The sequence below is a fragment of the Tachyglossus aculeatus genome, chromosome 23, assembly GCF_015852505.1.
Source record: "Tachyglossus aculeatus isolate mTacAcu1 chromosome 23, mTacAcu1.pri, whole genome shotgun sequence".
NCBI lineage: Eukaryota > Metazoa > Chordata > Mammalia > Monotremata > Tachyglossidae > Tachyglossus > Tachyglossus aculeatus.
Window position 1 is genome coordinate 5,178,267 of NC_052088.1, and position 14,785 is coordinate 5,193,051.

The 14,785-nt window shown below is 44.9% G+C and overlaps 1 protein-coding gene and 1 non-coding gene across 6 annotated transcripts in view; both read right to left on the reverse strand.

The window, feature by feature from the left end:
• Nucleotides 1-12,108: 12,108 nt before the first annotated feature.
• Nucleotides 12,109-12,246, reverse strand: LOC119944984. The gene has a single exon (XR_005456120.1). It is a non-coding gene; the product is annotated as a small nucleolar RNA SNORA7 (small nucleolar RNA).
• Nucleotides 12,247-12,636: 390 nt separating this feature from the next.
• Nucleotides 12,637-14,785, reverse strand: part of GPHN (gephyrin) — a 720,134-nt gene continuing 717,985 nt past the window's right edge. For 3 of the 5 annotated variants that reach the window (XM_038765626.1, XM_038765624.1, XM_038765625.1), the window contains one exon: nt 13,491-13,624. In XM_038765626.1, the coding sequence (XP_038621554.1) occupies nt 13,491-13,624 (134 nt within the window). Of the gene's footprint in view, nt 13,625-14,785 lie in introns of all 5 variants that reach the window. The other 2 variants (XM_038765627.1, XM_038765623.1) reach the window with 2 other exon arrangements.

Sequence of the window (14,785 nt, forward strand, 5' to 3'; positions counted from 1 at the left end):
TCACGGGTTCAAATCCCGGCTCCGCCGCTTGTCAGCCGGGTGACTTCACTTCTCTGGGCCTCAGTTACCTCATCTGGAAAATGGGGATTAAAACTGTGAGCCCCTCCCCGTGGGACAACATGATCACCTTGCAACCTCCCCAGTGCTCAGAACTGTGCTTTGCACATAATAAGCTCTTAATAAATGCCATTATTATGTGGAGGCATATGGGCAGCCACTGGAGGTTCTTGAGGAGTAGGGAAACATGGACTGGACATTTTTGTTGAAAAATGATCCGCGCAGCAGAGCGAAGTATCTTAGAGAAGCAGCGTGGCTCAGTGGAAAGAGCCCGGGCTTTGGAGTCAGAGGTCATGGGTTTGAATCCCGGCTCCCCCACAAGTCTGCTGCGTGACCTTGGCAAGTCACTTAACTTCTCTGAGCCTCAGTTACCTCATCTGTAAAAATGGGGATTAAGACTGTGAACCCCATGTGGGACAACATGATCACATTGTATCCCCCCAGTGCTTAGAACAGTGCTTTGCACATAGTAAGCGCTTAATAAATGCCATTATTATTATTATTATTTATTATTAAGTATGGACTGGAGTGGGGAGAGACAGGAGGCGGGGAGGTCAGCGAGGAGGTAGATGCAGTAGTTGAGGCAGGAGAGGGTAAGTGTTAGGATCAGACGTGGCTCAGTGGAAAGAGCCCGGGCTTTGGAGTCAGAGGTCATGGGTTCAAATCCCGGCTCCACCAATTGTCGGCTGTGTGACTTTGGGCAAGTCACTTCACTTCTCTGGGCCTCAGTTACCTCATCTGTAAAATGGGGGATTAAGACTGTGAGCCCCCCCCGTGGGACAACCCGATCACCTTGTAACCTCCTCAGTGCTTAGAACAGTGCTTCGCACATAGTAAGCACTTAACAAATACCATCATTATTATTATTATTACCAAGTGACTTGCCTTTTAGACTGTGAGCCCACTGTTGGGTAGGGACTGTCTCTTTATGTTGCCAACTTGTACTTCCCAAGCACTTAGTACAGTGCTCTGCACACAGTAAGCACTCAATAAATACGATTGATTGATTGCCCAAAGTCACACAGCTGACAAGTGGCAGAGCTGGGATTTGAACCCATGACCTCTGACTCCAAAGCCCGCGCTCTTTCCACTGAGCCATGCTGCTTCTCAATCCGCGTCTCACTTGGGGCTCACATTCTAAGTGGGAAGGAGAACAGGCATTTAATCTCCATTTTTCAACTGAGGAAACGGAGGCACAGAGGAGTTAAATGACTTGCCTAGGGTCATACAGCAAGCAGGTGGCAGAGCCAGGATTAGAGCCAGGCCTGCAATTTTTCCACTTGGCCACACTGCTTCTCCTGCAACAAAGTAAGGGGTAAGAAATGGGGGAACGCGAGGGCAATGGGGGGCTTAAGGAGGAAGTTTAAAGTCAAACATTTGGGAGTCAGTAAAGGAAGAGAATAATAAATACATACAAATCTATATCCATATATACAGGTGCTGTGGGGAGGGGAAGGAGGTAAGGCGGGGGGATGGAGGGGGGAGGAGGGGGAGAGGAAGGAGGGGGCTCAGTCTGGGAAGGCCTCCTGGAGGAGGTGCATCGAGTCTTTGTTTTCTTCTGACATCGACAGTTAGTGTACCAGGAGGAAAAACCATCCCACTGGGGGATATTTTCTCCATTCTTCTCACATCTGCTTAATAAATTTATTTCCAGTCGAAACGTTTGCTTTCGGCAACGGCTCTTGTTAAGATAAATACCTCCTTCCCTTCCATACAGCACCTGTATATATGTTTGTATGTATTTATTACTCTATTTTACTTGTACATATTTATTCTATTGATTTTATTCTGTTAATATGTTTTGTTTTGTTCTCTGTCTCCCCCTTCTAGACTGTGAGCCCACTGTTGGGTAGGGACCGTCTCTATATGTTGCCAACTTGGACTTCCCAAGCGCTTAGTACAGTGAGCCTTGAAGGGAGGAAGAGAGCTAGCTTGGCGGATGTGACTACGCCCCAACAAAGCCTTCATTTCCTCCTCTCCCACTCCCTTCTGCATCATCCTTGCATTTGGATTTGCAGTTGCACCCTTTATTCCTCCCCTCTTCACCCCACAGCACTTTCCTATACTCTGCACACAGTAAGCTCTTAATAAATACGACTGAAAGAATGAATAAATGTCCATCTCCCTCTTTGGGTTGTACGCTCGTTGTGGGCAGAGAGTGCATCTACCAACTCTGTTATTTTGTACGCTTCCAAGCACTTAGTACAGTGCTCTGCACACAGTAAGTGTTCAATAAATATGATTAATTGATTGGATGATCACATATGGAGTGTGGATGAGTGAGATTCGGGAAGGTAAGAGGGAAGTTTTAGGGTGTTCACACCTGATTGTTTCTATAATTGTTATTGTCATCATCATTATTATTACTACTACTACTATTTTTGTGTTTGTTAAGCACTTTGTGTCAAGCACTTTTCTAAACACTGGGGTAGAGGTAACAATCAAGTTGGACACAATAATAATAATAATAATAATAATCATGGCATTTATTAAGCGCTTACTATGTGCACAGCACTGTTCTAAGCACTGGGAAGGTTACAAGGTGATCAGGTTGTCCCAAAGTGAGGCTCACAGTCTTCATCCCCATTTTACAGATGAGGCAACTGAGGCCCAGAGAAGTGAAGCCCTACCGTGGCTGACAGTCCCTACCGTGGCTCAGTGGAAAGAGCCCGGGCTTTGGAGTCAGAGGCCATGGGTTTGAATCCCGGCTCCGCCGCATGTCATGTTGTATGTATTTATTACTCTATTTTATTTGTACATATTTATTCTATTTATTTTGTTACTATGTTTTGTTTTGTTGTCTGTCTCCCCCTTCTAGACTGTGAGCCCACTGTTGGGTAGGGACCGTCTCTATATGTTGCCGACTTGTACTTCCCAAGCGTTTAGTCCAGCGCTCTGCACACCGTAAGCACTCAATAAATATGATTGAATGGAATGAATGGAATGGAAAGCTTCCTCCCTGCCAGTCTCTCCAAAGGAGATCACCTGCCTGCTTTGGAAATTTACCCTCTCCACCTACACCTCTGACTTCATCGCCTCACACCTTATCAAAACATAGCTTAGTACAGTGCTCTGCACACAGTAAGCGCTCAATAAATACCATTGAATGGAAACATCTGCACTCACACTTCATCCCTCCCTGTCATCTCGAACGGCTCATTCTCTGATGACTCCTTTCCTTCTGCTCTCACACCCATTTGCTTATTTCCTATCCTAGAGAGACTCTCTCCCTTCCCCACTACACCATCGCAATTTTCAGCGGTACAGTCACTTTTTCACCCCAATTCCTGTCTTGTCTTCTGCTCGATTTCGGTATTCCCCAAATATACTCCTTATGAGCAGTATAGGTTTCCTGCACTTTTACCGTACTTTCCCAATTGCTTAGTACACATGGCTTAGCAGAAAAAGTACGGGCCCGCGAGCCGGAAAAACTGACTCTGCCACTTGCCTGATGTAGGACCCAGGACAAGTCACTTTAATTTCCCTGTGCCTGTTTCCTCATCTGTAAAATGGGGTTTCAATACCTGTTCCCCCTCCTTTTTAGGCTGTGGACCCTGCTTAGGAGAGGAACTGGCCTGACCTGATGATCTTGTATTCTACCCAGTGCTTGGCACACAGTAAGTGCTTAACAAATTCCATGGTTATTTATCATTTACGTTACACTCAGTGGTTGCTTAATGTATTTACTCCAGCTCTGTATGAACAGCTAGTGTCGTCGTGGAAAAAGGAGACTTGTAGCTGCTGGGTCAAGTTATTTTGCTTCCCTCTCTAGACCGTAAGCTCTTTGTGGGCAGGAGATGTCCGTTATATTGTTAATAATAATAATAATAATGATTGTTGTATATGTTAAGTGATTACTATGTGCCAGGCACTGTACTAAGTGCTGGGGTAGATAATAATAATAATGACGGTATTTGTTAAGCGCTTACTATGTGTATAGCACTGTTCTAAGTGCTGGGGATACAAGGTGATCAGGTTGTCCCACGTGGGGCTCACAGTCTTAATCCCCATTTTGCAGATGAGGTCACTGAGGCACAGAGAAGTTAAGCGGCTTGCCCAAGGTCACATAGCTGACAAGTGGCTGAGCCGGGATTCGAACCCATGACCTCTGACTCCCAAGCCCATGCTCTTTCCACTGAGCCACCCTGCTTCTCTACAAATACCATAATTAACAAATACCATGCTTAACAAATACCGTAATTATATCTATTCTATTTATTTTATTTTGTTAATATGTTTCGTTTTGTTCTCTGTCTCCCCCTTCTAGACTGTGAGCCCACTGTTGGGTAGGAACCGTCTCTAGATGTTGCCAACTTGTACTTCCCAAGCGCTTAGTACAGAGCTCTGCACACAGTAAGCACTCAATACATACGATTGATGGATTGATTATGTGCCTCAGTTACCTCATCTGTAAAATGCGGATTGAGACCGTGAGCCCCATGTGGGACAGGGACTGTGTCCAACCTGAATACCACTTAAAACAGTAGTGGGCATATAGTAAGCGCTTAACAAATATCATAAAAAAACAAAACAAAAAAACCTCTCAGGTTTTCCGAGGAGGAGACATAATGCTTTTAGGCGTTGTTCCTACTGGGGTATTTTAGAAAGATGCTCTATGGAGACGATGAAAGAGAGAAAAGCTTGAAAACCGTTACAAGAATTCTGTCGGGAGAGATGAGGCCTATCAAGGTGATGATTTTTTTTCTTTATAATGGTATTTATTAAGCGCTTACTATGTGCAAAGCACTGTTCTAAGCGCTTATGGCATCTGTTAAGCACTTACTATATGCCAGGCACTGTTCTAAGCGCTGGAGTAGATATTCATTCATTCATTCATTCAATCAATCGTATTTATCGAGCACTTACTGTGTGCAGATCACGGTACTAAGCGCTTGGGAAGTACAAATTGGCAACATATAGAGATGGATCCCTACCCAACAACGGGCTCACGGTCTGGAAGATATAAGCTAATCAGGTCGCTGTCCCACTAGAAGCTCACAGTCTTTATCCCCATTTTACAGATGAGGTAACTGAGGCCCAGAGAAGTTAAAAGCCTTGCCCAAGGTCACCCAGCCGGCAAGTGGCAGAGCTGGGATTAGAACCCAGGACCTTCTGATCCTCCGGCCTGAGCTCTATCCACTAGGCTATGCTGCTTCCCATTGTTGGAAGACTATAGAACAGTGCTTTGCACATAGCAAGCACTTAATAAATGCCATTGTTATTATTATAATTATAGGGGGACTGAGGAAAAACCAGCAGGATTTAAACTGAATGTAGGAGGAGAAAGAAGCCTCAGAGATGAGCTCAAGATCAAGAACTTGGAGGGCAAAAGGAATCAATCAGCAGTATTTATTGTGTTCCTTCTGTGTTTAGAGCAGTGTACTCAGTGCTTTGGGAAGTTTAGCTGATTTAGAAGAAACAATCTGTTCATTCATTCATTCAATCGTATTTATCGAGCGCTTACTGTGTGCAGAGCACTGTACTAAGCGCTTGGGAAGCACAAGTTGGCAACATATAGAGACGGTCCCTACCCAGTCTCACAGTCTAGAAGATCTGTTCCCTCAAAGAGTTTATCGACTAACAGGGAAAATCCCCCAAATTTATTAACCAAAAGGATAAAATAAAAATAGGTATGTAGATGAGTAAGTGCCGAAAAACTAGGGCATGTAAATCAGTATATTCAGAGGTGCTTCAGGTGGGAATGAGCGCATAGTTGTGGAGGGGCTAGTTGAGGCCTAAGGAGGGGAAAACTGGGGAAAGTTTCCTGGAGGAGATGTAATTTCAGAAAGCCTTTGAAGTTGGGATAGCTGTGGTCTGAAAGGGGGACCGGAATGGGGAGAGAATTTCAGGCAGGAGAAAGGGAATTAGCAAATGATGGGATGTGGAAGAGATGAGAACAAGGCACAGTAAGAAAGTAGTTTTTCCTGAGAGGAGCCAAGCTGTGAGCTGTGTTTTGGTGGGAGAAGGGAGTGGATAAATAAGAGAATGGGATGTTGTCATCCTGGAAGAGAAAGTTAGGGAGAGAAGCGGGTTTGGCGGGAAAGGTGAGTTTGGTTTTGGCCACGCGAGCTTATGATGCGGGTCTGTCATCCATATGGTATCTCAAAATTCCAGAGGAAATAGGGATTGAAGGGCAGGTGAGGGGTCAGGACTGGAGATTAGGATGAGGTGATCAAGGCTTCAGAAAGCAGGGCCCTCATCGAGCATCATATAGCTCACCCAAATCAGGGTGGGGCCACCCTTATTTCTGGAGCGAAACCTGGCACGTTCCAGGATGCTAACAAGAGGATGCTAGCTCCTGAAGCAGCTTTTGGAAGGGATCGGACAATATCTGAGAGGCCAAAAGGATTCCAAATGGTAGCTGCCTTTTTTTCCTGGAGAAGCAGCGTGGCCAAGTGGATAGAGTGTGGGCCTGGAACTCAGAAGGTCATAGGTTCAAATCCCGGCTCTGCCACTCATTCATTCATTCATTCAATCGTATTTATTGAGCGCTTACTGTGTGCAGAGCACTGCACTAAGCGCTTGAGAAGTACAAGTCGGCAACACATAGAGACGGTCCCTACCCAACAGTGGGCTCACAGTCTAGAAGGGGGAGACAGAGAACAAAACAAAACATATTAACAAAATAAAATAAATAGAATAAGTACAAGTAAAATAGAGTAATAAATACATGCAAAAGATCACTATGGCTTAATTATGAAGTAGGATTTGTGCCCTGCCAAGCACAAAATGAGAGTCAAAGGTCATAGTGGAGAAGCAGTAAGGCCTAGTGGAAATACCAAATGCCTGAGAGTCAGAGGACCTGATCCCAGTTCTGCCACTCCTCTGCTGTGTGACCATGGACAAGTCACTTCACTTCTCTGGGCCTCAGTGACCTCATCTGTCAAATGGGGATTGAGACCGTGAGCCTCGGGTGGGACAGTGTCTGTGTCCAACCCGATCTACTTGGATCCACTACAGCGCTTAGTAAAGTTCCTGGTACATAGTAAGCACTTAACAAATACCACAATTATTATTATGTGGAGGGAGACCAGCAACCACTGGAGGTTTTGGAGGAGATGGGAGATTGTGCTGAGTGTTGTTTCAGTAAGATGATCCCCACGGCAGCATGGAGTATGGCCTGAATAATAATAATAATTTTGGTACTTAAGCGCTTACTATATGCAAAGCACTGTTCTAAGCGCCGAAGATAAGGGAATGCCATCTTATATTAATGAGCTTTTCCTTTTGGAAGCGTGAAGCAGGAGAGGGTGACTTTTTCTGTTTCCAGATACAGGCTAGGTTAGGTTGACGGTCACATCTCCATACAACTGCTGGATAACTTTCCTAAAATGTCATTCCTAATGCTTCTCTCCCCAAACTCTTGACTGGTGGATCCCAAACTCCACCAAATATCTTCTTCTTACCTGTCTGCTCTCTTCTCCTCCCAATTTAACCTCCTTACTGTCCTTCACTCTTTAGTCTCCTGTTTCTGACCCATCGAGCATGTTGTCCATTCCCTCAACACGGAGCTTTCTCCTCCCTCCAACTTGTAAACGATGTCCCTTTTCACTTTCGATGTCTTCTAAAAAAAACACCTCCTCCAGGAGGCCTTCCAAAACTACGGTACTTGACCATGAGGTTACGGACACAGCGGGGAAGGATTTATAGTACAATTTTTATTTTCCCATAGAGTCTGGTCATTATGTAGCGCCTGGTTCTGGAGTGGAACATTTTTGGGGGGTATTTGTTAAGCGCTTATTATGTGCCAGGTACTGTTCTAAGCACTGGGGTAGATTCAAGGTAATCAGGTTGGACAGAGTCCCTGTCCCACGAGGGGCTCACAGTCTTAATCCCCATTTTACAGATGAGGTCACTGAGGCACAGAGAACTGAAGGGGCTTACCCAAGGTCACACAGCAGACAAGTGGCAGAGCCGGGACGCTACAAATTGCAAGTAAGTCTACGGGAAAAATGTATCCTATGAACCGGTTTTTAAAACACGTCCTTTGTGGGGAAGCAGCGTGGCTCAGTGGAAAGAGCCCGGGCTTTGGAGTCAGAGGTCAAGGGTTCAAATCCCGACTCCGCCAATTGTCAGCTGGGTGACTCTGGGCATGTCACTTAACTCTCTGTGCCTCAGTTCCCTCATCTGTAAAATGGGGATGAAGACTGTGAGCCCCCCGTGGGACAACTTGATCACCCTGTAACCTCCCCAGCACTTAGAACAGTGCTTTGCACATAGTAAGCGCTTAATAAATGCCATTATTATTATTATCCTTGTATTCAAGGAACACAATATGGCTGTACTGTGAAACGTGCCCCTATTATTCCCATTTCTATATACCTATGCTTTCCTTCTTATTACAATTTTTTAAATAGTATTTGTTAAATGCTTACCATGTGCCAGGTACTGTACTAAGTACTAGGAGAGCTACCACATAATCAGGTTGGACACGGTCCTTTGTCCCACATGGACTCACAGTCTTAATTCCCACTTTACAGATGAAGTAACTGAGGTAAGGAGAATCAATCAATCAGTTGTATTTATTGAGCGCTTACTGTGTGCAGAGCACTGTACTAAGAGCTTGGGAAGTACAAGTTGGCAACATATGGAGACGGTCCCTACCCAACAGTGGGCTCACAGGCTAGAAGTGACTTGAAAATGCCGAACAGCGGATGAGTGGTGGAGCTAGAATTAGAACCCAGGTCCTCTGACTCCTAGGCTCTTTCCACTGCTTCTCACTGAATATTATTTGCATCTGCCTGTTTTCCCCTTAGATGATAATAATAATAATAATAATAATGATGATGGCATTTATTAAGCACTTACTATTCATTCATTCATTCCATCGTATTTATTGAGCGCTTACTGGGTGCAGAGCACTGTACCAAGCGCTTGGGAACTACAAGTTGGCAACATCTAGAGACGGTCCCTACCCAACAGTGGGCTCACAGTCTAGAAGGGGGAGACAGAGAACAAAACAAAACATATTAACAAAATAGAATAAATATGTACAAATAAAATAGAGTAACAAATGCATACAAACATATATAATAATAATAATAATAATGGCATTTATTAAGCACTTACTATGTGCCAAGCACTGTTCTAAGCGCTGGGGAGGTTACAAGGTGATCAGGTCATCCCACGGGGGGCTCACAGTCTAAATCTTCATTTTACAGATGAGGGAACTGAGGCCCAGAGAAGTGAAGTGACTTGCCCGAAGTCACCCAGCTGACAAGCGGCAGAGCTGGGATTTGAACCCATGACCTCTGACTCCAAAGCCCGGGCTCTTTCCACTGAGCCACACTGCTTCTCAAGCCCGTGTTCTTTCCAATGAGCCACGCTGCTTACCACCTCATTGAGAATGACACTCAAAGCTCATAGGCGGAGGCAGAAATCGTCTAAATTGAGTTGCCTGTTATCCTTTGTCCATTTTAAGTGCTTCTTCATCATCATGAACATTTACTGAGCAGCTACTGACAGCAGAGCACTGTAGTAGACCTCTATAGGGAGAGCATTACACTAGACATTTGGGTACATGGTTCCTGACATCAAGGACCCGAGAAGCAGCATGGCTCAGTGGAAAAGAGCACGGCCTTTGGAGTCAGAGGGCATGGGTTCAAATCCCGGCTCCGCCACTTAGCTGTCTGACCTTGGGCAAGTCACTTCACTTCTCTGTGCCTCAGTTACCTCATCTGTAAAATGGGGATGAAGACTGTGAGTCCCCCGTGGGACAACCTGATCACCTTGTAACCTCCCCAGCGCTTAGAACAGTGCTTTGCACAGAGTAAGCGCTTAATAAATGCTATCATTATTAATCCCGGCTCCGCCACTTGTCAGCTGTGTGACTCTGGGCAAGTCACTTAACTTCTCTGGGCCTCAGTGACCTCATCTGTGAAATGGGGATTAAGACTGTGAGCCCCATGTGGGACAACCTGATTACCTTGTATGTAATATACATAACATATTAAAATTATAATGTTATATATTATAACATTATAATTTTAATGTTATGTATATTACATACACAGTATGTTATATATTAACAGAATAATAACATACTATGTATGTAATATATATAACATATTAAAATTATAATGTTATATATTATGTTAACATATAACATATGATATATTATAATTATAATAATGATGGCATTTATTAAGCGCTTACTATGTGCCAGACACTGTACTAAGCGCTGGGGTGGATACAAGCAAATCGGGTTGGACCCAGTCCCTGTCCCACGTAGGGCTCACAGTCTCAATCCCCATTTTACAGATGAGGTCACTGAGGGGCAAAGAAGTGAAGTGACTTGCCCAGGGTCACACAGCTGACAGGTGGCGGAGCCAGGATTAGAACCCATGACTCCAGGGCCCGTGCTCTAGCCACTGTGCCATGCTGCTTCCCTAAGCTAGTTGAAACTACATAAAAACCGACAAGTTCCCAAAGAGTGAAGAGTGCTTTAGCAGGAGGAACAGAAAACACACCCTTTAAGCTCACTGTGGGAGGGGAATGTTTACCAACTCTGTTATAGTGTTAATTTGGATTCTCCCAAGCACTTAGTACAGAAAGTAGATGGTGGGTTCTAGGGTAGTGGAAGGGTCCAGGGGAGGTGGCTGGGGGCTTGGGGAGCTGCAGGAAGCCTGGGTTGTTCTCTCTCTATCTGGGAAAATAACTCAGGGGGGAAGATGGAGCAGGCCAATCCTGGGGGGAAATCTCACTGGGAAAATTCAGCAGCATCGGAGGAGGAAAGAGACCCCGGAGAAAAAAATAGGCAGATGGGACTCACCCAGATACACATTTTTTCCCCCAAACCCACACCCACTCTCTCTCCATCATTCTCTCACTCTCTTCCCCTTCCCCTAGCAACATTTCACCTCCTTTCAGTTTTAACCATTCTTACCCTTTCTGTAAAAATAAATCGACCCCCGGCCCACGTCATCTCCCGGGCCTGGAATGCCCTCCCTCTGCCCATCCACCAAGCTAGCTCTCTTCCTCCCTTCAAGGCCCTACTGAGAGCTCACCTCCTCCAGGAGGCCTTTCCAGACTGAGCCCCTTCCTTCCTCTCCCCCTCGTCCCCCTCTCCATCCCCCCCATCTTACCTCCTTCCCTTCCCCACAGCACCTGTATATATGTTTGTACATATTTCTCTATTTATTTTACTTGTACATATCTATTCTATTTTATTTTGTTAGTATGTTTGGTTTTTGTTCTCTGTCTCCCCCTTTTAGACTGTGAGCCCACTGTTGGGTAGGGACTGTCTCTATATGTTGCCAACTTGTACCTCCCAAGCACTTAGTACAGTGCTTTGCACACAGTAAGCGCTCAATAAATACAATTGATGATGATGATGATGTTGAGTAGGGACCGTCTCTATGTGTTGCCAACTTGTACTTCCCAAGTGCTTAGTACAGTGCTCTGCACACAGTAAGTGCTCAATAAACACGATTGATTGATTGAAAATAGATACAGCAATATCATTTGGACTCACCATGACTGGTAACCGTTCATTCCCTTCCAACATCGGTGTCTCACCCTGGCCGCTAGATTGTAAGCTCCTGGAAGGCTGGAATCGTGTCTGCCAACTTTATTGTATTGTACTCTTCCAAGCAGTTAATACAGTGCTCTGCTCACAGTAAGCTCTCAATAACCACCACTGATTGCTTGAGGGATTGATTGATTGAGGGATTGATCGCCAGTCATAGGCTGTTTTTGTGGTGCTCAAGTTGGTTATAGACAGTGAAAACAAGTTTGCTTACGCTCCCAAGCACTAGTGCTCTACACCTAGTAAGTGCTCTATAAATACCATATATTGATTGCTTAACAGCACTATATGCCTAGTAAGTGTTCTATTGTCTTATGCTACCAGGTCATCTCCAACCCATAGCGATGTCATGGATGCATCTCGCCCCAAATGCTCCGCTCTCCACCTGCAATCGTTCCAGTAGTGGATCCAGAGAGTTTCCAAATCCAGAAGTGGTTTACTGTTGCCTCCTTAAGTGCAGTAAACCTGAGTCTCCACCCTCGACTCTCTCCCGTGCCACTGCTGCCTGACACAGGTGAGTTTTAATTTATAGCAGATTGCCTTCCACTCGCTAGCCACCGCCCAAGCCAGGAATGGAATGGGTAGGCCTCTGCTTCACTCTCCCTCCTGTAGCCAAGACTGGTAGAGTACAGAAAACTCTCCAGGTGCGACCCTAAGAGGGGAAGCGCTCTACAAATACCACTTATCGTCCGATTGCTTATTGTTCTTCGATTCTGGACCACCAAACAGCAGACCAGTGATGGTTTCTCTTCAGGTTGGGGTTAGAGCTTCCTGGCGAATGAAATAACCTCCAAAACTATGGAAACTTGTGGATGTCAGACAGTCTGCACGTTCGTGTTACCCAGAGGAGAGAGACGTGGGGTGGAATGAACCGGTTCTACAAACTTAAACCTCTCTCGGTTTTGCCTCGCATGTTCATCATCAATCGTATTTATTGAGCGCTTACTATGTGCAGAGCGCTGTACTCAGCTGGAGCGAGAGAGACCTCCTTCCCTTTTTCAAACAGGGAGGCGGCGACGGAAAAATTTTAACTAATGATCAAGGAATCTTTTATTTATTAAGTTTCAATATCATTACAGAAAATGTTATGGTACAGAGTTGTTCAACATTAGGATTTTAATTCTTTGCTCATTTTAATTTCCACATGAATGCTGGTAACACTAATATCTGTACAAGATCAGTCTTTGATTTTTTTTTTTTATTTTGAATTCTGTACATTTTTAAATGTATTGGTTAAAAAGGCTGTCAGCACTTAAGGAAGCAATTTTTTTTTTTTTTTTTTGTCTATTTGTTGAAATAAAAGGTGTCCAGTTGCCGCCGAGAGCACCGAGCCGGGCGACTGCTGGATCGCGGGCCCTCCTGGGTCACCCCAAGACCTCTGGAAGGGCCGGTTCTCTGCCGGGCAGAGCCCACATCCCCAGTTGTTGGCTCTGTGCACATACACACGAGATACAAGATAAAGAACAAGCAAAGCTCTCCGTGAAGCGGTTATGAAGCATACTAAGAAGGGAAATCCAAGTGTTGACTAAGCTAGTATAAATAAGCAGACAGCCTTGTTTTAAGAGCATAAGTAGTTGTATTTTAAAGATGAGAAAAAACACAAGTTCTGCAGGCACCTACTGCTGTCTACTAAAAGCTACCGCTATCAGACCTAGCATTGAACACACAAAGCGATTGCAAGAAAGGAAAAAAGTTTCTTTGCTATAACCAGAATAGAGTTCTTTGTTAAGATAACCTGTTTTTTAAAAGGTATTTATTTAAAGTCATTTGAAATATAGTTCCAGGTTGTTGACTATACTGATCAACGTTTATCCAAATCAGAAAAACTAGCTGTGCCGTTGCATATTACGGGATACAGTCAATGATATGTGGACATGCATCAAAGCTCTGCTCCTGCCGGCGACCATCATAGCCTTCCGATGACCATGACGTCCACCACCTCGCCCTTGTGAAGTTCCACGTACTGTTCTGTCTTTGGAGGTAGCATCAACAGTCCATTGGCACTGCGCATACTCATCAAACGACTGCTCATCTGATTCCCTGCAACACAGAGAGACGCGTCAGCAGAGAGCCCAGGTCGAAGACGGTGAGGCGCCGTCGGGGTTCCTTGGAAATCTTCACGGAGGCGGCCGGGGGTGCAGACTGTGCGTTCATTGTGGGCAGGGAACGGATCTATCAACTCTGTTAGCGTGTATTCTCCCACGCGCTTAGTCTGCACATAAGCGCTCAATAAATACGATCGTTTGACTGGGGAAAGGGATCACGTCTACCAAGCCTGTTGCATACAGTGCTCTGCATATGGTAAGTGCTCAATAAATACCGTCAATTGATTGAGTGGGGGTGGGGCAGGGCTGGTGTTTCAAAGTGAAGAATTGCCGAATTGTACTTTCCAGGCACTTAGTGCAGTGCTCTGCACAAAGCAAGCACTCAATAAATACGATTGAATGAAAGGTGGGGAACCTAGATAGCACACTCCTTTCCTATTAAACCTCATGATCAATCAGTCAATCATCAATGGTATTTACTGAGCATTTACTATGTGCAGTGCACTGTACTAAGTGCTTGAGAGAGTACAATATAACAGACTAAGCAGACACATTCCCTGCCCACAACGAGCTTGCAGCTTAAAGGGAGAGACGGGTCTTGGCAGCTTCTCAATCCCCTTTCTAAAGGCCCGCCTCTTTCTCCACACAAGTCTACCCTAAGGCCCTTCTGCTATTCTCCATGAAATTTTCCCTCTTCCGTGAAGATCTTACCCAGCGAATACATGAGTTCAGATATGCCGGTATTCACACAAACCGTGTACCCGGTATTCACACAAACTGTACCGCTCTAGGCTGAACGCGACACTGGTTTCATGCTGGCTGTTCAATAAGGAAGAAAAAGAGGCTTGCTTCGAGATTCTGAGTTCACAATCAGGACGGTAGTTCCAAGAAAGACAACATTCATAGATTAATGCTTTCGGAAGGAAACGGGCAAAACATCATCTCTGAAATCACAGCTTGTTGACTTTTCAGAGCTGCATTCATGCCTACATAACAATAATCATCATCAATCGTATTTATTGAGCGCTTACTATGTGCAGAGCACTGTACTAAGCGCTTGAAACAATAATGATGATGATGGCATTTATTAAGCACTTACTCGATACAAAGCACTGTTCTAAGCACGGGGGAGGTTACAAGGTGATCAGGTTGTCCC